Source organism: Schistocerca cancellata, chromosome 2, assembly GCF_023864275.1.
Source record: "Schistocerca cancellata isolate TAMUIC-IGC-003103 chromosome 2, iqSchCanc2.1, whole genome shotgun sequence".
NCBI lineage: Eukaryota > Metazoa > Arthropoda > Insecta > Orthoptera > Acrididae > Schistocerca > Schistocerca cancellata.
The window spans coordinates 746985795-747010764 of record NC_064627.1 but is presented as its reverse complement, the minus strand read 5'-3'; the positions used below and the strand labels follow the sequence as shown (position 1 = coordinate 747010764).

At 37.7% G+C, this 24970-nt stretch overlaps 1 protein-coding gene across 1 annotated transcript in view; it reads right to left on the bottom strand.

The window, feature by feature from the left end:
• The window catches only part of LOC126162560 (chorion peroxidase-like), a 128630-nt gene that overhangs the window by 6000 nt on the left and 97660 nt on the right, over positions 1–24970 (bottom strand). The window contains exons 6-10 of the mRNA XM_049919149.1: positions 20349–20660; positions 17220–17402; positions 5731–5883; positions 4173–4347; positions 423–541 (exon numbers count right to left, since the gene is read on the bottom strand). Coding sequence (XP_049775106.1) covers positions 423–541; positions 4173–4347; positions 5731–5883; positions 17220–17402; positions 20349–20660 — 942 coding nt within the window. The remainder of the gene's footprint in view (positions 1–422; positions 542–4172; positions 4348–5730; positions 5884–17219; positions 17403–20348; positions 20661–24970) is intronic.

Below are 24970 nucleotides of genomic sequence, written 5' to 3'. Positions count from 1 at the left end.
GTTCACCTTAAAACACAGGATTAAAATAAGTATTTCATTTTTATTGTTGAAAGAAATGTGTAACTTGGTTACGAACATGTGCTGTACGTATGAACATGTTTGTTAATCTCCTGTCCAACAAAGGTTTACATATCACTAATAGTTAAAATATCACTACAAAAATATAAATTTAAAAAAACATCTTAAAATAAGCTGTTTGGCTGTGATTAAAAATGTTTTGTATGATGTTCACCATTGTATGAATTTGCTAAACATCTGCTTATTGTTTATTTAAAAATGCATTGTAGTTTTACATTGCACATTTACTTGCTTGGCTTAGAATGTTTGAAAATATTTGTACATATTTGTGCTAATAGCCAATTTAGAAGTTTTTGAGAGTCTGTTGTCACAAAACATTGCTGAGAAATATATTTTTCACTGACCTTTACGCAAATTACTGAACTGTTGAGCAATAATGCATGCAAATGTTGGCCCCACTAGACCACCATAAACTGGTTTCTCTGCCATGCCACCAGCAAACAGGTCTACATCATCTGTATCACTGGAACATAAACGTTTGTTTAGTCTACCATGTTTTATGTAGTTATTGCTTTTTGACAATATACTTCATTTGTCATAAGAGATCTGTGCTGAGGTCACAGAATTCATGGGATATCTCCTAATATTGTGTTGGACTTCCTTTTGCAGGGCATATTACAGCAACTCAATGTGGCATGGACTCAATAAGTCATTGGAAGTCCCCTGCAAAAACATTGAGCTGTGCTGCTTCTATAGCTGTCTGCAATTGTGAAGGTGTTGCTGGTGCAGGATTTTGTGCATAAACTGACCTCTCAATTATTTCCCATAAATGTTCGATGGGATTCATGTCAGGTGATCTGGGTAGACAGATCAGTCACTCAAACTGCCCAGAACGTTCTTTGTTTGCGAACACAAAGTCCATGAAGATTTCCAAACGTAACCAGGACCCAGTCCATCCCATGTAAACACAGCTCACACCATTATGGAGCCACCACCAGCTTGCACAGTGCCTTGTTGACACCTTGGCTTTGTAAGTCTGTGCCATACTCAAACTCTATCATCAGCTCTTACCAACTGAAACTGGGACTCATCTGACAAGACCACAATTTTCCAGTCATCTAGGATCCAACCAGTACGGTCACGAGCCCACGAGAGGCACTGCATGCGATGTCGTGCTGTTAGCAAAGGCACTTGCGTCCATCATCTGCTGCCACAGGCAATTAACATCAAATTTTGCCACACTGTCCTAATGGATATGTTTGTCCTACATTCCACATTGATTTCTGTGGTTGTTTCATGCAGTGTTGCTTGTCTGTTATGACTGACAACTCTACAGAAACACTGCTGCTCTCAGTTGTTAAGTGAAGGCCATTGGCCACAGCATTGCCCATGGGGAGAGATAATGCCTGAAATTTGGTATTCGTGGCACACTCTTGACACTGAGTATCTCAGAATGATCAATTCCCTAATTATTTTTGAAATGGAATGTCCTATGTGTCTAGCTCCAACTGCCATTCCACATTCAAAGCCTGTTAATTCCCATCATGTGCCCAAAATCACATTGGACATCTTTTCACATGAATCACCTGAGTACAAATGACAGCTCCACAAATGTGCTTTGTGTATGCAATACTACCACTGTATATCTATGTGCATATCAATATCCCATGAAATTTATCACCTCACCTCAGTGGAGAGGGAGAAAAGGGGGGGGGGGGGGGAGAGAGAGAGAGAGAGAGAGAGAGAGAGAGAGAGAGAGAGAGAGAGAGTGTGTGTGTGTTTTAATTTAACAAAGAAATGCAGCAGACTGACATAGTCAACAATATATACTTTATGCAAAGTCTGGGTGGCGGATAAGTAAGGAATTGTCCTAAAGAGCACATTTTCTTAGTGCTGATGCTGATATGGCATTGACCTCTCTGCGTTTACTCTGTACAATGATTGATAGCACACTCCCAAAAACATGTGATGTTTTATAAATGGAGTTGTTGGAAGTGTAAATGTAGTTTCAACTACAGGACTCCAGGCCAGATCTGTAAGGTCTCCTGTGTATGGCCTCCTAGCAAAGCAAAAGTGTGGCAAAAGTCATGAAACATAATTTGAACAGAACAGTGACCAATTTGGCAATAACAACTTTAAAAAATCTTTAAGATGACTTTATAAAAGTGACAAAATGTTAAAATTGACAGATTAAAGTTGTGTGTTGGACCAAGACTCAAACTCGGGACCTTTGCTTTCGCGGCCAAGTGATCCACCGATGGAGTTACCCAAGCATGACTCACGACCTGTCCTCACAGCTTCAGTTCTGCCAGTACCTTGTCTCCTTCCATCCAAACTTCACAGAAGCTCTTCTGCAAACATTGCATAACTAGCATTCCTGAAAGAAAGAATATTGTGGAGATATGGCTTAGCCACAGCCTGGGGGATGTTTCCGGAATGAAATTTTCACTCTGCATTGGGGTGTGTGCTGATATGAAATTTCCTGGCCAATTAAAACTGTGTGGTGGACTGAGATTCAAACTCAGGACCTTTGCCTTTTGTGGGCAAGTGCTCTACTCACCGAGCTGCTTCAAGGAGTGCTAGTTCTGCAAGGTCTGCAGTAGAGCTTCTGTGAAGTTTGGAAGGTAGCAGATGAGACACTGGAGGAACGAAAGCTGTGGGGACAGGTTGTGAGTCATGCATGGGTAGCTCAGTTGATAGAAAGGCAAAGGTCCCAAGTTCGAGTCTCAATGTGGCACACCAGTTTAATCTGCCTGGAAGTTTCATATCTGTGCACACTCCACTGCAGAGTGAAAAATTTCATTCTGCAAGCATCCCCCAGGCTGTGGCTAAGCCATGTCTCCACAATATCCTGTCTTCTAGGAGTGCTAATCCTGCTTGGTTTGCAGAACAGCTTCTGTGAAGTTTGGAAGGTAGGAGACCAGGTACTGGTGGAATTGAAGCTGTGGGGATGTGTGCTGAGTTGTGCTGGTAGAGCAGTTGCCAGTAAGAGGCAAAGTTCCCAAGTTTGAGTCTCGGTTCGGCACACAGTTTTAATCTGGCAGTAAGTTTCATATCAGTGCACACTCTGCTGCAGAGTAAACATTTCATTCTGGTGACAAAATGTTGTTCAAACTCTTGCTGGTACTATATAATTTTGAGAGACAACTTCAAATCAGATTTTATGTTGCATTATTCCCTTTCATGTAGGAAAGTAAATTGTCAAAATTAACAGATGAATGATTTTCTTTGTAGTCCACTAACAAATGCCAACCTGAATCATAAAACAAAACAGAAATTGTATTCTATCATAAATGATTTGTGAACCAAAATGGCAAATTAAACAATCTTAGACTGAGATTAGAATTTGGTCCCCTGTCTTTCATATGCAACATTCAATGAAACTAATATTCTCAACACATCTCAGTTGAATTGTAAGCTGTAACTTAAACAATTTTTTTTTTTTTGCTGCTGCTTATTAAAATTTAAATTTTCACTTCATAAAGAAGTGTGCACTGAAGGAAGGGAAGAAGAAAAAAGGGTAAAATCAGTTTGAGAGGAGGGGGGGGGGGGGGGGGGGGAGCTTGGTGGCTACTTGTCAAATCTTCTGACTGATTTGTTGCATCCCACTAATGAATACTGCTCCTGTGCAGCCTCTTCATCTCAGAGTAGTAATTGCACCCAACATACAAAGTTGCACCCAATGTTCTCAGTTATTTAATAGATATATTGTATTGCAATCTCTGCCATCATATACAGTTTTTATTCTGAAATTATCAGACTGTAACTACAACATATTCTGTTACTGAGAATAAGGAATTATAAGAAAATGTTCCGATTTCTTATGGCTACAATAATGTTAGTATTTTCAGAATCCAGTCTCTCTGCTTGTGCAATGACAGTTCTCTAATGTCACACTTGCAAAAGCACTTCATGTCAACGTGCAAATGCCTGCCAAATTTTATTGTATCTCTGATGAAACAGCACAGAAGTTTCAGACAAACAACTCCACTGTACGGAAAGTGACTGTTTTGAACTATAAAATTGTTTGTATTCCTTTCAGCGTTACTCATTATCATGTTGGTCATATGTGCAGTTCCTCAGTGATCGATGACGCAGAGACAAAAAGACACGTTATATTAAATTTTAAAACTACTTGAAATAAGAAACATTACCTGTAAACCTTTCTAAGTTTCACCACTGTTTCAGGAGACATGACTTTGAGAAGCTGGTCCCAGTCAGAGAATGACTGTAATCCACAACGAGTTCTCCAGCTGTTGTATGGTGGAAGGCCATGGTCACGACCTCTTTGTATGTTGAGTGCTGCCAGATCCATTCCATAATGATAAGCTATAAAAATGCAACCCAAATTTCATGTCATGAGAATAGCTGTCCTGAAATAACCTTGTAATTTGGTGATATGAAGATGAAAAAACTGCAATTAATGATGAGATTTAGTGTTTGTGTCAATCAACTGAACAATAAAATCAAATACAGGGGCATATGATGTCATATTCAACAAAGTGAAGAACAATCTAGATCAGCTAAGACAGTAAGCAACAGAAAATTGAAGTTCATATCTGAAGAAACTGTGATAATGAGATGTTAGACTGAATATTTCTGTATGTTGAATTTACTGGTCTAGCATTTAGCAGAGACATATACATTGCAAATGGGAAAAGTCCTAAACAACAAGCCTAGTAACTGTATTAATGAAGACATACAGTAGTAGTAAGTAGTAATGCTAGGAACCTGCCAGGGAACAGGTATCGTTTTCATCCAATACTTTCAGCATGCATTACTCTCGTTCTATAACACTTTGGATGTTGCTATTTTACGCCAACATTGAATTGGTCTATGTTAAGCAGTAGCATAAATTGTATTTATTTGTCGGTAATAATTTAATTACTACAACAGTCTGTTTATTGATGAAGTCTGAAGACATGTTAAGTTTTCAGTACCATTATCTGGGACATCATATATTTAATATGACTCAAAGTGTGTCACGCCTCTCCCAACATCCATAGCACTATTTTATGCTCCACATTTTATAGTTTGGAGTATGTCTGAGGAATTAAACTATTTCATATAATTATTATTTTCTTTAAGAATGACCATCAATAATTGCATGTATTATATTCTAAACCATATCATGTGAGGCGTAACATAATTATATTGATGTTTGTAGAAGTTGGACACAGTTTGAGTGACTTTAGGCACACATCCCAGATAATGGTGCTGAAAATTAAACATATCTTCAAAATTTATCATGTAATCATATCATTGTAGTAATTAAACTGTTGTAGATAAATAAATATAGTTTATACTACTGCTTAATCCAATGTCATTCAGCATTGACATAAAACAGCAATATCCTAAGTGTTATAGATGAGGACTCATGCACTCTCAAAGAATGGTAGGAAGACGCTACCTGTTCATGAGCAGGTCCCCATCACAAAAACAGGCAGACATAAAAAGGAGTCAAGAAATAAAATCTAGCTTCAAGATGGTAAAGGAAAAGTAGTGGAATCCCTTCCCTTTCTTTGCCACATGAAAAAAAAATTCTGATTCTGAAAACTAATACTTTTAGCCTGTTACTTCAGCAAGCGCAGTTTTCTTAATGATCACTGTTTGTTGTCCTTTATTTAGGCCAACATTTATTTTTTTGGGTGAGACAAAAATAAATTAAAAATTACCAAGATATGTAAACTTTTTATAATGTGTTATACCTACATGGTGTCTGGAAAAGATGATTTGTAAGTTGTTCTGTGATGTATTCATCCCTCTTCTGAGCAGGTTGAACACACATACCAAGTAATAATTGGTCCACTGATCCTGTGTTATAAATATCTGTTGGAACCGTAAGTTCTTCATGTAGTGATGCATCTGTAAAGATTTGTACAGCTCAAACTATCATTTTTATTTTTCATAAAAATTACAGGAAAGCTATCAGTATTTGGAGGAACAGGTTCAGAATTTAAAATACTATAAATTTGCATTATGTAAGAAGATACTTTCTTTCATCTCCATTTGAGTAGTTTAATTAGTTAAACATATCACTTTTACAAAACACCTCTAGGGGTGCTATTAACACTACACAGAGAATGCACATCATGATTTACCTAATAACAAAATAATAATTAGATATGAATGACTATAAAACTGACTATGAAAGACAGCATTTCTGCTCACATGAAAATCTTACAAAGATATTAAAACACAGGACTTTATTAATCAGTTTGAGCAGTTGGCACTGACATTCCTCTTTCTAAATGTCTTAGAAGACAGACAAGTATTATGGCAGATAACGTCTGTATAAGTTTAAAATGAATCTCCATGGTAAACAGAGGTCTTTCTTAATCTGGACTTTGACAGACTTGCTCACATTCTCTGCTGCATCCTTCCTTCGTTTCTTCAGAAAGTCTGAGATAACTCAGCATCCTTCTAGGAGCCTGCCAGTGTTGCCTGACTTCAAGCACATTTGCCAATAGCAAACATCCAACTTTATTCATTTTGAAATGTAAATAGAACATGTAGAAGAGCACAATATCAAAAATGTATGCAATCTTTGAAAGAAAAAAAAAGAGAGGAGAATGGATTGGAAAGAAGATATTTGTAATACTTCAAAGAAGACAAACTCAGTTTACATGATAGCCAATAGAACAACCAACTAAAAATGAAAATAAAAACTAGTAATGACAGATAATTTTCAGTTAAAACTTCTGGGCTGAGAGGCCGTGGTCGATGTATAAAATTTCAACCTGACGTTTCGTCTCCATCTGCGGGAGACATCTTCTGAGGTAGCCGGACTACCTCAGAAGATGTCTCCCGCATATGGAGACAAAACGTCAGGTGGAAATTTTATACATCAACCACGGCCTCTCAGCCCGGAAGTTTTAACTGAAGACAACACCGGCCGTGAAAGCCTACATTGGTATGAATGACAGATAATGTTATGTTGTCGTACCCAGATATGAATTTTCTTTGAAGATGCTTTCAGTATCAACCATTGTAGCTTTTGCAAACATTGGATACTCCAGGTTGGACTACTGACAATATAAGGAAAAAGATGACATGTTGAGTTGCAGATAGGCACAACGAAAAGACTGTTACACATTTAGCTTTCAGCCCAAGTCTTCTTCAGAAAAGGAAACACTCATTTACACAAGCAAGCGCACCTCACACATACACGATTGTCATCACTGGCAGCTCAGACAGGTCTGAAGAAGGCCCTTGACTGAAATCTAAATGTGTAACAGCCTCTTTATTGTGCCTGTCTGCAACTCAGTGTATCATCGTTATGGTGAACAGCAATCTACCCTTTTCTTTATATTGTCAATGTAGCTTTTTGTTGTCCACTAAATTTATGACCACTATTGTGAGTCTTAGTTGAGGAATGGTTGTTCAGTGATCTCTGGCTCTTGTTCCAAAGACTGTCAGAGTGAAATATGTCTCATGCACATTCCTAATACCAGTGCTTCAACTTCATCTTTTTACCATGAAAGCAATCATATCTTGTAGAAGCTCAACAGCATATAAGGTTCAACTTTCTGGTATGACCAGAAACCTTATGTGAGAAAGTATAGTTATAGGCAGATAATACACATTAGTAATACAAATTACTCCTCTGAAATATATGTTCTAGAAAGCAATAGTAACAACTACGAGGGTGGTTTGAAAAGTTCTCAGAACGGAATAGAAAAAAAAGTACTTACAGCACTGAATTTTTTTAAAATTTTTCAATGTAGTCTTCTTGTAGATTAATGCACTTGGTCCAATGATGTTCCAGTACCTTAATCCCATCTCTAGGCCTGCAAAATAGTTGTCAACTCTGGCTATCAGTTCTTCATTTGACGTGAATCTTCATCCACCAAGAAAAATTTTAAGTTTTGGGAAGAGGTGGAAGTCTGATGGAGCCATATCAGGTGAAAAAGGCGGGTGTGGCAACAATTCATATCTTAGTTCGCGTAATTTTGCAATGGTGATGGCACGTGTGTGGGCTAGCATTGTCTTGATGGAAGATGACTTTCTTCCTTGCTAAACCTGGCCTTTTTTCACATATATTTTATTGCAATTTGCCCAGGAGGTTAGCATAGTATTCTCCAGTAATTGTGCAGTGGGGAGATAATCTACGAACAGAATCTCCTTTGCATCCCAGAACACTGATGCTATGACCATTCCTGCCAAAGGAATTTTATTTGCTTTCTTTGGTGACGGAGAATCAGCATGTTTCCACTGCTTTGACTGTTGTTTAGTCTCTGGGGCATAGTAGTGCACCCAAGTTTCATCTGTGGTCACAAACTGGTGCTAAAAATCTTGTTTGTTTCTCCTAAAACAGGCCAAACATTGTTCCGATATGTCCATTCTCATGCGTTTTTGATCCAGCGTCAAGAGTCATGGCACCCATCTTGCAGATAATTTTTTCATTCCTAATTCTTCAGTTAAAATGTGAAATATCCTTTCAGGTGACATCTGGCAAGCATGCGTAATTTCACACACTTTCAATTGGTGATCCTTAATGACCATTTTGTGTACTTTTGCAATGAGCAGTGACACATCTTGGCCGACCACTGCATGGATCATCATCAAAGCTCTCCCAACCAAATTTAAATTCATTTGTTCACTTGGAAACAGTTGACTATGAAGGAGCAGAGTCCGTCAGGGTATTCTGGAAATTGGCATGAATGTTCTATGCTTTCATACCTTTCTTTAAGAAGTACTTAATCACTGCTCGAATCTCGATTTTTTTCCATATTTGCAAATCGTTACATGGGAACAAAAACAGAGTCATGTCACCGCCGCAGTTCTCTTCCAAGAGCACTGATGTGGCACGTGTTTACAGGCAACAGTCCAATGAATATCACGTGAACAACTCGTTGCGTTAGCTCTGACCTCTCGTAGTGATTCTGAGAACTTTTCAAACCACTCTCATATGATAATTGCTCCACACACATGATACACTGAAAGTCCTCTTCAACACTGGCTTTTCAGATCTGCGTAGGTGGCAATCTGTTTTGCATCACATGCTTGATTCTTATTATTTCCATCCCCCACACCACTTTTGAATTGTGTTTAAATCCTCTTGTACTTTCTATTCTTGATTTATGCTTCTTTATAATGCGCTCTCTCTACTCCCCCCCCCCCCCCCCCTTTTGCATTTATTTATTCACCACAGATTTCTGCCTCTCTCTTTTCCTTGTGGTCTTTCTTCCAGACTAGTTTTTTCTTTGCCTCTGCTCTTTGTCTTCTCTTCAATGGTGTTTCATTAATTTACCATTATTTCAAACATTATCTGAAGCCTACTTATTTCACTTTACTTACAGTCTGGTTGTAACCTCTTTTTAACCTTGCTTCTAAGAAACTTCTTTCTGTGTGTGACATTATTCAATTCTTTTATTTTCTTCTTCTTCCATAGCTCATTGTCCTTTGATAATGTTCAAAACTGTTTACTGATTAAATTTAGTTTTATGTTAGGTTGCTGTGTAAGTGTTGGGGAAATTTAGTAACTCATCTAGAACTTGTGAATGAAAGAAGAAACTTAACCAAAGATAATACTTAAAACTTTTGTATTATTCAGCAAACTGAAATCTTAACTTGAAATAGCAAGGCTTCAATAAAATGAACAATGTGAAGTCCATCTATTTACTACTTACTGAAAAAAAAAAACTTGTGTGTTGTGTCTCCTGCAAATTGTTGTTAAATAGTAGGAAATATTTTAGGATTTCATCAAAAAGTTTGTATAGTAACAAAATGCATAAGTAGATGACTTCCAACACCTTAGAAGCGACATGGATAACTGTAAGTATGCTCTCTGAGAGACACATTCTTCTTAACTCTCATTACTCTAAATATGTAATTCTGCATACATCTATTCATTCACTCATTCATTCATTGTGATCTACAGATACCATCAAGAAGAATCTTCAGGGATGTGGACTGAATCTATACACTGCATGAACAATAAACCATCACAATGTAGCATAACAATGTTATAACGATTGCACCAGATACATGTGATTTTGTGAGTTAGTGACAAATCCAATGCTTTGGAAAACAGTTATGTTAAATAGTGTTATGGCATAGAATAATAATGAGCAGGAAATTACAAACTTTTATTAAAACTTGTTCGAATTGCCATGGGCAATATCAAGTTAAGCCAAAGACGCTGGCTGAAGCAGGAAGCATACCAGCACGTTGCAAATGGGTCAGGCCTGCAATGCATTATGCCACCTCCACCGAGTGAGAAGTATGCATTCAGCAAAAGAAGTCTTTGACATAAAACCAAGGGAAGAGAGAAAAGCATGTTTATTTTATTGTAAGTCATGGTGTAAGAAACTCTGTGTCTTACACAAGAACACACAGCAAGGACCTGATACAGCAGTTAACAGCTTGCTACCTGAATATGGCACAATAAAGAGGGCAAATGTGGTCATTATGAACCAAGACATTCAATATAGCCTCGTACTAGTTCTCTTTAAATACTTCAGTTTTCCAGCTCACATCAGTGAGTCACTGGGACCATGGCATTCACAGCAATATCACTGAATTGTATGATTATGACACTGTAGTGAATGTATATCCCAGACTCTTCAGCACAGTCAATGAACTAGCCAAAGATGTATTCAAGGTGACAGTTTTCACCTGATGAACTTCACACAGCTCGTGACCTATCATAGACTGATACGTAAACTGACTGACCACTCACAGAGTGCTATTAGCACTGAATTTCAATACAGAAGCCAGCAGTTGGGCTTCTTGAAGTCCACTTTCCTGTTCAACACCTGGACATCTCCAGGTGATGAAACCTGCCAAGCTGGTAGGGAGGACATCAACCAACCATATGACTACTGACACCAGATACATCACTGACAGATCATCAAGGGTCACTGTAGAGTTCAGAGTTGGACCAAGGGATTTCAACAGCCAGCGCAGGTAAACTTTTGTGCCGGGCATGGCTGCTGCATGCCTGCCGGCAACCCACCATAGCAGTGAGGTTGCTAACACTATCGTCTGGACATGCAGTCACTGAGCTAATTAAAGAGACATCAGCTAGAATCAAACAAACAACTGAATGAAGCATCATCTGAGGCTGGTGCAAAAGAGCAATAAATCGTAAACACAGTGAATAAATGTTTGAACTTCAAAAATGTTTTACTAGTATTGAAGATGCTTCACAGAAAAGAAAACAGTTACCTACATTTGTAACATCAGAGGCCTATTTACAATACATTACTACTTATTATGCAACTTGCCATGTAACTAACTGGATTTTCAATCTTCGTATCTGAATAATCAGATAATTTGCATAAAAAGTGGCCAATGATAAATGTTTTTAATTTTCTTTTTAATTGATGAGGATTCCTAATTTCTTAGATGAGAGCTTGTTGAATACCTTAGCATGAGAGTATAGAATTATCTTCACTCTAAACCCTGGACTAGAAGACATTATCTGCATGAATATCATTGTCATCTTGTATTGAGATTGTGTGGCTCACAGTTCAGCTGAAACTGATTTTTACTGTCAGCTACACAGAACAGTAATGAGGTAGTGTACTGAGATCTGACTGTAGAAATTCCAAGAACCTTAAATACACCTCTGCAAGATGTGTGGTTATTTACTTAACAGCATAAATTGTAGTATAATATATTACTGATCTGTTTCTACTTTATCTGTAATCTGTGCAACAACAGACTGTACTGTGAAATTATAATATACTTTTTTATGTATGGTAAGGAAATTTGAAATAGAATATAAATAATTTAGGAGTAAAGGAAACATCACCAAATAGTAGAGTCATTGACAGATCCACAAAAAATCTCGTGCTAGTTTTCAGAAAACTCCTTTAATGAACTGGAAACTTAATTTGCTTTACATGCTTTGCCCCAGAAGCTAATTTCAAAACATAACTGGGAGTAAAAGTATGTAAAATAATCCAGTAATCTAACAAAAGATATTTCTAAAAGCAAAATGTGCTGATCTGGTCTTTTTGATTAGTTTATATATGTGTTGAAGCCATTTTAACATGTTATCCTGTTGGAGTCCACAGAATTTTACATAGTATGTTTCTTTTAGTGTATTACCATTAATGACTGCTTCTGGTACTAGTAAGTGTTTCTTGCTTGTTTAAAACTGCATAATATAAATCTTTGTGAGGTTAAGTTTTAAACTACAGAATGAATTTTTGCTCTGCAGTGGAGCTTGTGCTGAGCACTGTTGTGGAAACCAACAGATGGACACAGAAGTAGAGGAAGACCTCATAATAACTGGATCAAACTTTTGCAAAGAAACTTCAGTGCATGGTTATGAACTGGGAGGAAGCTGAAAACCTGGCACCTGATCTAGTTTGCTGGTTGAAACTTGTAGCCAGATTTGCTACTTACCATTAGAGGAATGAAGTCTAAGTCTGAGATATTGTAGGGATAACACCATTGGGGCTCCTGCATGTATCACTTACTCTCACACATTGTACTGGTTTTAACACACTCTTTTGTAGAACTTCCTGGCAGATTAAAAGTGTGTGGCAGACTAGGACTCAAACTTGGACCTTTGCCTCTCGTGACAGGTGCTCTACCAACTAAGCTATCCAAGGAGACTCTTGACCCACCATCACAGTCCTGCTGCTCCCAGCACCTCATCTTCTATCTTGCAAATTTCACAGAAGTTCTCCTGAATATCTGTGGGACTAGCACTACATTGAAGAAAGAAGGTACAGGCAGAAGTAGGGCTGTGAAGGCAGGTTGCTTAGTTGGTAGAGACCTTGTCTATAAAAGGCAATGGTCCCAGCTTTGAGTTCTAAGCTGGCACAAAGATTTAATCTGCCAGGAAGGTTTAGGTCTTCAAATGTTTGCCGTGAAGCAATGCTTATCTGGTGTCTGATAAGACTGAATTTGGGTCCTTGATTAACCCACTGGCTTATACAGCCAGCTCACAGCTGGTCACAGGTTTCAAGTCCATTGTTACATTGCCAGCTGTGAGACAGGCTGAGCAGCTATAGCCCTTTCTTAGTGTTTCTTTTTCTCCATTAACAGACATGACATGACATGACATGTTATGTACCATTGGAAAACTGAAAAATCAATCTGTTTAGTGGTGTACAACACATCCAATTTCTTCTGAAATTTTGTGAGTTACAATCAATATTTTTCTGATTTTGTTAGGTCAATTCCATCAAGAAAACGCCCTCCAGAATTTGTGTAGTTTGCAAAGCATGGAAGGAGAAACATAATACAAGGTATGAGTGTGAGAAATGTTAAGTAGCACTGCATAAAACTGTATTTTTTTGTGTATACCACACCAACAAAAACTTCTAAAACAGTATTATCTTCACTCCTCATCGGTTTGGTAAATGCCAAGGATGGATTGATAAAGAATTTCTGTCAAAAAATTATATAATTTTGACGAAGGTGTGTAAGACAAAAATGCTGATTTTTGTAAATTCAAATAGTAAATATAGGGTTGGCTATGGGGAAAAATATTGGTAAGTCAATGGATTAATTCACCTGTGTCATCAGCAAGCATTACTGTTTTTGTATAGTCGTCCTAAGTCACTGGTAGATACCTTACTTATATGAAGAACAAGAGTGGATCTAATACAGATTCATGTGGGATGCCAGTGCTATGTTCCTTAATTTTGATGTTATTTTCATACCTGTGGCACAGTCTGTCATTGTGGAACACTGCTTTCTGCTATGAATGTGAGATTTCATCCATCCTAGATGGATGCCACTAAAAATGTAAATGTCATGTGACTAGGGCCTCCCGTCAGGTAGACTGTTCGCCCAGTGCAAGTCTTTCGATTCGATGCCACTTCAGTGACTTGCTCATCAATGGTGATGAAATGATGATGAGTAGGACAACAGAACACCCAGTCCCTGAGCGGAGAAAATCTCCGACCCAGCTGGGAATTGAACCTGGGCCCTTAGGATTGATATTCTGTCACGCTGACCACTCAGCTACCAGGGGCGGACATGGATGCCACTAAAGCCATAACATTTTAGTTTATCAAGTAGAATTTCACAGTCTGTACAATCTAAGGCTTTGATAAGGTCATAGAATATATCACCAGGATCAAACTGTTCTGTTTAGCTCTCCATGGAAGTCTTTTCTCACACCTTGTATGTGTCTATAAGTGAAGAACCCTACACTAAAGTCAAACCAGAGGCAGTTAACATGTTCTGCTCACAACAGAGGGTCAATATTATATATAGTCCAATTTCTCAAAAATCTCTTAAAATATGTCTGTAAAAATAAATGGTTTGCTTATCTGCAGTTTTGTGGTTGAGTGTTGTTACAACATATTGAAATCTGTCAGTAAATAAACCTTAAAATCATGACTGTTTACAAAGATAGCTTCTGCAGCTACATACATACATACTCCACATGCCATTATATGGTGCATGATGGAGGGTTCCTTGTACCAATACTAGTCATTTTCTTTCCTGCTCCACGTGCAAACAGAGTGGGGATAAAACGACTGTGTGCCTCCATATAAGCTCTAATTTCTCTTATCTTCATGGTCCTTACATGAAATGTGCACTGGTGGCACACAATTCTTGTGCAGTCAGCTTCAAATATTGGTTCACTAAATTTCTTCCACTGTGTTTCACAAAAAGTCATTTTCCCTCCAGGGGTCCCCATTTGAGTCCTTGAAACATCTCCATAATACCCATGTGTTGATGGAACCTACTGGTTACAAATCTGTCAGTCTGCCTCTGAATTGCTTCAATTCCTTACTTGAATTTGATCTGATAGGGATCCAAAACATCAAGCAGTACACAAGAGCAGGTTGCACTAGTGTTCTATATGCAGTCTCCTTTATAGATGAGCTACACTTTCCTAACATTCTCCCAGTGAACCAGAGTCAACCATTCACCTTCTCTGGTCTCCTCTATAGATGAGCTACACTTTCCTAACATTCACCCAATAAACCAAAGTTGACCATCACTTTCCCTGCTATCATCCGTATGTTCTCATTTGTGTTATGTGATATGTGGTTTATTCATCTCATTACGTACAATTTTCAAATCATTTGATTTGATGGACAGGAGACATATCAAGGTTTACAAAAGAAACTTTTTTCACTTTTTTGAGAGAAATACAAAAGTTTACATTATATTTTACATTTCTAAGTTACAGCTACACATGTTGTTGTTGTTGTTGTTGTTGTTGTTGTTGTGGTCTTCAGTCCTGAGACTGGTTTGATGCAGCTCTCCATGCTACTCTATCCTGTGCAAGCTTCTTCATCTCCCAGTACCTACTGCAACCTACATCCTTCTGAATCTGCTTAGTGTATTCATCTCTTGGTCTCCCCCTACGATTTTTACCCTCCACGCTGCCCTCCAATACTAAATTGGTGATCCCTTGATGCCTCAGAACATGTCCTACCAACCGATCCCTTCTTCTAGTCAAGTTGTGCCACAAACTTCTCTTCTCCCCAATCCTATTCAATACTTCCTCATTAGTTATGTGATCTACCCATCTAATCTTCAGCATTCTTCTGTAGCACCACATTTCGAAAGCTACACATGTACATAAAATAATACATGTAATACAATCCCTGTGTTCAGACTGTGAAGCTGTCCTCAATGAATTCATCGACAGAATAACAACACTTTTCCACCAGAAGAGTAGAGCAATCTTTTCAGTGAACTAATCTCCATTTTAAATATATTACTGCCTTTTATTTTACTGAAAATTTTTAACGCCATATACTCTGGCATTTGGGCATAAAGTTTTAAATGATGTGTTGGAAGTTTGAAGTTATCTCTGTGGCGAGTGCTGTAGTATTTCATTTCATATTGCTTTGAAACATTATGCCTAAATACTGAATCAGTTGACTGTTTCAAACAGCACTCAGCTAATGTTGTATTTGTACATTGTGAGATTCTTTTTCCTATTCACCTGCACTATCTTACATTTTTCTACATTTAGAGCAAGCTTTCATTCATCATACCTACTACCATACTACTCTACTACTACTAACTAGAAATTATCTTTTATCTTCCTACAGTCACCTGCAACACCTCCCCATACACCATAGCACCATCAGAAAACAGCTGCAGATTCTGCTTGCCCCATCCATCAGATCATTCGTATATCTAGAGAATAAGAGAAATTCTATCACACTTCCCTGGGGCACTCCTGATGATACCCTTGTCTCTGATGAACAGTCATCTTTGAGGATAACTAACTGGGTTCTATTACTTAAGATGTCTTTGAGCCACTTGCATATCTGGAAACTTATTCCATATGCTCATAACTTCATCAACAATCTGCACTGGGCCACAGTATCAAATGCTTCCTGGAAAGCTGGGAATATGGACTCTTCCTATTCCCCTTCTTCCATGGTTCACAGGGTATCATGTGAGAAAAGGGCAACCTGAGTTTCACATGAGTGATTCATTCTAAATCCATCCTGATTTACAGACAGAAGCTTTTCCATCTCAAAGAAATTTATTATATTCAAACTCGGACTGTGCTCAAGGATTCTGCAGCAAACCAATGTTAAGGAAACTGTCCTGAAATTTTGTTGGTCCATTGTTTTACCCTTCTTATACACAGGAATCACCTGTGCTTTTGCTCCACTTGCTAGGGAATTTGTGCTGAGCAGAAGGTTCATGATAAATGCAAGCTAATAAGTGCCAATGCCATAGTGTACTCTCTGTAAAACCAAATTGGCATCACATTCAGACTTGGTGACTTATTTGTTTCCAACTCTTTTAGTTGGTCCTCTATGCCTCTATTACCATGTCCTCCATATGGGGTTCTGTGTGTGACAGGCAAACAACAGTATGATTGTACAGTCCTCATGCACAAATGGTTTCAGAACACGAAATTTAAAACTTCAGCTTTCCTTTTTCTATCTTCTATTGCCATGCAAAACTGGTCAACAAGTGACTGGATAGAAACCTTCAGCCTGCTTAGCAATTTTATGTAGGACCAGAATTGTCTCAGGTTCTCAGCAAGATGTTTTGCTCTCTTTTGCTAAGGTATGAGGGTGGAAGTTGTTATATGCTTTGCTCATTGATCTTTTTACAGACATACAAATTTCTTATGGGTAATCTTATCATACCAGTACAACATTTTAATACTCACCTAGAAGCGCCCTCATAGCCAGAGGAACTAATGATTTTTAATTACCAGATCAATTTTGTAATTAATTAATAGTTAAAAATTGTTAGTATTACTTATTTTGATAAAACAAAATAAAAGGAATACTTACTGAAAGGCAATAATCTATGTCTACTGTCACAACGAAGAAGACTCGGCTGCACCAGGCTGTGACCAAAACGAAAAGCTGCTGTGGCAAATGCATTCAGTGCTGTTGGGTTCACTTTTATATGGTAACCCTTGTAGTACCCCTTCTGGGTCAGATTCAGCTCAAAAAGTTTGATCACATCTTGTCCTACAGTAAGAAAAGGAAAACAACATATTTCAGTGAGGCAGTAGCTTTTAGTTGTTGCAGATAAGCAGTATTTTATGTCCACTTGGTCATTTTTAGCAATATAAATATATAACAAGAAGTAATAGCTTTAGAAAAATAAGTCATAATATTTGTGTGTACATTCTGACAATGATAATTAAATTGCTCATTTAATAAGAGCCTTTACAATGGAATTCTTCTGAGTTTTCTAGGCATATGAGTAGACTATATTCAATGCAGAGTGGGTGGCAACTATCAGAATGAAGACAGTTCTGTTATTTGATGGGTATATAGTACATGTACATTGTAAGTTAATGCCATATTTCTGTCATCAGTTGGTAAGCCTCAGGACAATTTGACAGGAAGATGTAAGGCCACTTGGAGATGGGCAAGAATATTTTGACAGTACAGTACTGTCTCAGGTGAAATGGGGATAGCAGACTCAGGTCATCATTTCCACTCAGTGAGCTGTGAAAGTATTGTTTTCAGTGTGATTCAGCTTGCACTTGGTTTAGTGAAGTTACAGAAAATCTGAGTCCCCTAAACTGCTGCATTTGTGAAGAAACTCATTTTGATTCTTTGACTTCTCCCAGTGTAATTCATCACGAAATACTTCAAGGGTGAACAGCTGGATGTCAGTGTCCAGTGGATACAAGTGACCAAATTGCCGTCATCAGATGCATTTGATGATGGCAATGTGGTCACTTGCAGGAAATTGTACTCATTTGATACTGACATCTGGCTCTTCACCCACAAACTATTTTGTCAACAAACTCGTTGACACCTTGTGACTGTTCCTGTACCAAAAGCTCTGAAAGTTTTTTTTTTCTTTCACAGTTTTAATTAAGAAGCTTACAATACACAAATGACTGTAGATATGATAATGGAAAGTCCTTGGTGAATATAAATTTATGTAGGGATGCCCACCAATCAGTTATCCAGCTGAGTGAACAGTCATTGTCAAGCAGTGGCCAAGAGCAGATTTGACAACACAATGGAACTACATGTTGCTTCAATGGCTGCTTAACAGCCCATGTCATCTGGATCCTTCCCAAAAAGACCAACTTCTGTGAATTACATACGTGGGAACTGCCCTTACAATACATCCTTCAATCCTGTAATCCTCCTGGCCTCAATATTCACTTTTCCCTGCTCCACGCCTGCCTCCGTCCCTATCCCAAGTCCCTAACTTCACTCACCTGGCACTCAAACTCTACTCTCCACAGTCACCCACTTCTTCATTTTATTTCCCTTTCATACTCCACTCTTCCATGTCAATGTGCTCTGTGCTCTACACCTTCCACCTGTGACCAGAATGAGCCCATTGGTGCCACATTTGTATCATCCAAGTTGAGCTGCAGTGCTGACACAATCTAGTCAGCTGAGATAATGTATGCGTACAGCGTATGTGTACTCTATAGCTCCGAAGAAGTATTTATCTTAAAGTTAGCAATGTTCTCCATCTTGTTCATGAGCCTATTGATGACTCAGTGATGAATCAATGTCTATCTAGTTGATGAGTATTTACAAATGCAGAAGGCTATGTTAATAAGTGATACATCAAATGAAAGGTATGTAAGTTACTCATTTGATGTAATGACAAATTTTTATACCTCTTGATTTGGTAATGGTATTGGATCTCAATAATGAACACAGACACTTATGTTATCCCACAAGATCCCTATCATCCTACATATCAGATACTTAGTGTAAGATGTTTTAGTTGAAATTTCACTAATTAATTAAAGTGGTCATTAATAAAACCACCATTTACTCAAAACAGGCATGGCACATGTAAAGTTTACACATACCATTTAAAAGGGCTCCTAAAATGGATTATATGAGTATATCGTAATAATCTGTACATTAATTTTTTATTGTTTAATGCCACAATCTCATGGTTATTAAATATATGTTTTAATTGCAGTAACTCAACCAAAGTTAGTTTGTGAATTTCCAAATGGTGGCACAAAAAGGTGCTTATTTTCATATTTTAGTTGTGAATTATGTAACATTTTAAATGCTGGGCCATTTATTTCAGTTTAAAGAGAAAAGAGAAGAGGTTGGAAAGGGTAGGCAGTACTTCTGATGAGTTTTTAAAGATTGGCACAGATGCTCTCAGGATGTTTTGCTCATTGTCTTTGTCTTTTGCTTGTAGTCATGAACTTGGTAAGTGAGCAGTGGCTTGGTAGTTTTTCAGTGCAAGTGTTTTGCAGCACTTGAAATTGTGACTGTTTTGTTGTTGCAGTGGGGACTTAGAAATAGTTTACATCACTTTAACAACGGATTATCACTGTTGCGACACTTCAACTTTTTGTGAATGACTGCTTTGATGCAGCAATGGGACTCAGCTTCACATGTGACGATTGGATTTATGGGATTGGAGCACTTTTTTGTGATTATTAGGATTGAGTGAAGTATTTAAAAGAGTGTAATGGAATGTGATCATATGCTATCTCAACTGCCATTTTTAAGGCAATAATTTTTCAATGTGAGGCTGAATGATAAACAGTTATATTTCATTCTTTTAAACATGTAATGTGAAGTACTGTTTTGATGGCCTGTTGGCGTAGTACCTATAATCAATTTTATTTGCAAGTGCACTAGTCCCCTCACCCTTCAGAATTAATTTAGCATTGTCAGCATTTATAATATTGGGCCATATGGTAAAACAGTGATAGTCTCTCATATGATTAGTTAGCTGATGTAAAGGAATTGTGAAAGATCATACATTAGTCCATACTCCATATTTTCATACTAAGCAGGAGTTTGGCACACAAATAAGGCACATTGCAATCTAAGCAGCAAATCTGTTGTCAGTTGGTATAAGCTAAATCATAAGATGGTTGTCAAACAACTTTTAAGATGACTTTCATCATTGGGTTAATATACTTGACAATCTTAGTTTGAGTTTAAATGTATACTTACCCAACACAATAGGCAGAAATTCTCTATATGTTATATGCTGCATCATAGCACCGATAATCTTTCGTGCTTCTTGATAAATCCTCTCATCATCCCAATGTGGATTTATACCAATGAGCTTTGTAGCCAGATTATTGTGTGCACGCAGCCATAGAGTATGCATAGCAATAAGCCCTGGCTGCTCATTAACACGATGATCTCCTGCACTGAAGCAGCGAACACCAGAATTGTAACGACACAGTTCAGGGGATGAGTGCCCTGTGGCAGGTGGTGGAAGTGGTAAACGTGACTGCATCCGTGTGTAGCGCAGAAATCCTGTAATGCAAGAATATGATGTCAAAGTTTATTTTTAAACATTTTGGTGCTGTTGTAGTCAAAGCTTTTCAAAGAATAGAAAAAGTAGAAGTATGGAAACATTATTATAGTCAAATAAATTTAAAGTAAACCTTGAGTTTGCTGATCAAAGTAGATATAGTCATTGATAGATGGCAACGTTAGCAGTTTTCCCTCTAGTTCTGTGTATAACCCAAAGCACTGTGTGACTATCCTAAATAGTTACTGAATATTTTTGATTACTCACCCTTACAGGATGAAAGAACTTCTATTTCCAAAAGATAGATAGCATTATCACCACTTCTTTGTTTGTGTATGTTTCCAGTGTCATCTGACAACTAGCAAATTATCATTTTTTTTTTTTTTTTTTTTTTTTTTTTTTTTTTTTTTTTTTTTTTACATTTAGGAGATCTTCAGTAACCCTGTTGGACATGCAGATAGATGATGCAGACATATCGATATTTGTAATGTCACACACATCCAGCAAGGGCACCTTTGGTGGGAACAATGTCAATATCACAGGCTGGTCACTTTCTTAATCTTTTTTCATGACTCATATATAAGTCCATTTAAGCAGCTGTGTCTGTCTCAGTTACAGGTATCCAACTCACCTATACAAGTGGATCATGCAGCACCAGCTGTTTGCTATGTGTTTACTGCAGCAGGTAATGAACTTGGGAGTTCTGCCATCTCATGCCTACATGGAAATCTGATTACAAAATTTGTGTTTCCAACTAAGTCGTGCTTGGACTTAGCTCTCTTACTCTAAGACACTTTCCAAATAATTTCTATAGTGGTTCAGACAACTATTTTGCCAAGAACTGTATCTATTTGGTCCATAGACTAATTGACTATGTTAAGTGCACTGATGTTACAGAAATTATTTATGTTCAGTAATTGTTGTGGTCCAAAATGAGGGTTACAACAAGATCCTCATCTTAATAGTGAATATATGTTGGTCACTTTGTGTTGATTTCACATTACACATTGTATAAATACTAAGGAGATTATGTGATCGTACATGTTATAATTTCATCAAGAACAAAAACTTTCATAGATGAAATGAGACACTGTTGCCTCTACTTGGAACTAAATACCTTGGTGCACTTATATTCTTCAGTGAATGTAGTAACTTATGTAATGAGATGGGGATAAACACACAAACACTGGGGTTAAACATTAGTTGACTAAATCTGCTGCATATGATTATTTACATCCCATGCATGGAGGTTATTAAAATGAAACTATAGATATTGTGCACCTTAATTACATAAGGCTGCATGATTGAGGATAATCTCTGCTTCAAATTTCATGAGACATTCACATCTTTAAATGGCATTTACATGGTATTCATTTCTTGCACGTACTATGAAGAAAATTAAGCAAAACTGTGTTCCTGATTAGCTGGTAAATCCATTTGTATGAGAAGCACATAAAAGGGAAAACTTGTGTCAAGAATATTACATGAGACAGCAATGTGAGATTCTCTTGTCTCAAAGTATGTGTTTAAGGAGGTTTAAAACTGGAGAGAGAGAGAGAGAGAGAGAGAGAGAGAGAGAGAGAGAGAGAGAAGGGGAAGGGTCTCCCTCTCCCCATCTCTCTTTCTGTCTCGTATATATAGGCTTTAAAAATGCCATTTTGAACAACATTCATGTTACCAAGCTACTGCCCAACCCTTTTCTCTATGTGGTGAGTGATTGTCTCTAGTCATACCTTGTTTTGTATGTCACCCATGACTTTCTGCTGTTGCCAGAGATGGTGATCATGTGTGTGTTAGGTGTGTTTGCTTGTGTGAATGAATGTGTGTATTAGAGAAGGAAAGTTGCTACTCACCATATATTGGAGATGCTGAGTCGCGATAGGCACAACGAAAAGATTCACACAGTTATAGCTTTCAGCCCTTAAGGCCTTTGTAAGCAGTACACACACACACACACACACACACACACACACACACACACACAAACGCAACTTGCACACACGTCTGCAGTCTCAGAGAGCTGAAACCACACTTAGACTGCATAAATAAATAAATACGTGTGTGTGTGTGTGTGTGTGTGTGTGTGTGTGTGTGTGTGTGTGTGTGTTTGCTGACAAAGGCCTTAATGGCTGAAAGCTATAATTGTGTGAATCTTTTTGTTGTGCCTATTGTGACTCAGCATCTCCGCTATATGATGAGTAGCAACTTTCCTTCTCTGGTATTGTTACATTCCATCCTGGATTTTCCATTGTTTGAATGTGTGTATTTCTTTTTATGGAGAAGTCTTTGGCAAAAAGCTAAATGTTTAATAGTCTTCTCTTTGTGCCTGTCTACAATTCAACATGTCATTTTTATATGGTGAGTAGCAATCTATCTTTTTTCTTATACTGTTGTAATAATGCAATTAGTTTTTCAATTTTAAATATATTTTTACATGTAGAATATGAGTTCCTGGAACATAAAAAGGTGAACATATATTATATAAAAAATCACCACAGTAATGATTGGGAGTTAATTATTTAGTCCTAATGCAATATCTTCTTGTTACTCAATAATGGCCATGAAGGTTAACTACCTAACTGAGCAGCTGTGGCAGTAATGCACATGTGATTTTAACCAGCTAATGAAAATGACTGATAGTCCAGAGGAGTGAGGTGTTCCACAGGATTGGAAAAAAAAGCACAGGTCATTCCTGTTTTCAAGAAAGGTCATAAAACAGATGCTCAAAACTACAAAACTCTTACATATGTCTGTTGTAGAATGTATTATGACATATTTGGAAACCAAAAGTCACCTCTCTAGGAATCAACATGGGTTCTAAAAACTGTGAACTAGTGAAACCCAGCTCTCGCTGTTCATCCATGAGACCCAGTAAGCAGCAGGCACTGATGCCCAGGTAACTGCTGTATTCCCTGATTTCCATAAGGGATTCAATACAGTTCCACACAGCTGCATAATGAAGAAAATATGAGTGTACAGAATATCAAACCAGCCGTGGGAATTGACTGAAGAGTTCCTAGCAAACAGAATGCAACAGGTTGTGGCGCCGATGAAATTTACACCAACATCGATATGCATTCATTTTTGGACTCTAAACATTATCTTTGGCTGTTCCACCATGTTCAATTCAGTTCTTTGTGATCCTTGTATGTGTTAAGGTTAATAAATGAACAATGGCTAAATGGGTGTGATTATTGGTGCAACCAACCTGGTAATCCTCCTCAATGTCATTATTCATGGAGAGAAGTGTCCAGATATAAAAGTAGCTTTGGATGAGCCAAAAGGGAGTGTTATATGTCATTTAACAACAGTAGAAGTTTCATGAAGCTTTAAAATGGATGATGTGTTGTATACAGAGAAGTTGCAGTGCAAGAAAACTGTAGCAAAATGCATGAAGAACTGCAGAGGATTAACACTTGATGCAAGGAATGACACTTGACCCTCAACATTCATAAATGTAATGTGTTGCATGTACATAGACAGAAAGACTTATTATTGAAAGATAAAATAATTGCAGAAGAGTTACTGTGAGCAGGGATATGTTTATGGAGTGATTTAAAGTGGGACAACCACATAAAAATAATTAAAGCGAAGTCAGATGCCATAGCTCACAAAGCCCTAGTTCGACGAATATTTGAATAATGCTTGTCAGTATGGGATCTATACCAGGTAGAACTGATAGAGTAAATAGAGAAGATTGTGAGAAGAACAGTGTGTTTCATTACAGAATCATTTAGTAAGCCAGAAAGCATCACAGAGATGGTCAACCAACTCCAGAGGCAAACGGTGCAAGAGAAGCATTCAGCACCATGGTGTGGTTAACTGTTAAAGTTCCAAGAGTGTAAACCTACATTCTTAGAAGAGACAACTAATGTATTGCTTCCTCCTACATATATCTTGCAAAAAGACCATGAAGATAAAATTAGAGAGCTTTGACCCTCGTGAAGGCTTACAGTAGTTGTTCTTCCCGCAAACCATTCGCAACTGGAATAGGAAAGGGGGAAAGTCACACAGGTACACAAAATACACTCCACCACATACCACTAGGTGGCTTGTGGAATACAGATGTAGACACAGATGTAATATGATTGCCCTCCATGGAATGCAAGACACTGACTGCTGCATGGTAATCTCCTGATAGTCAGCATGCTTTAGCTTTTCACAAGTGTCCATACATTGGCATGTTGCCAAACTTTTGATATTGTTACAGAATGTAATATTCACACCATGGGTCAACACACTGCATCAGTTTGGTACAAGTTGAGCAACATATCACACCATTTACTTTTAATTAGTGGCCAAAACACAACAT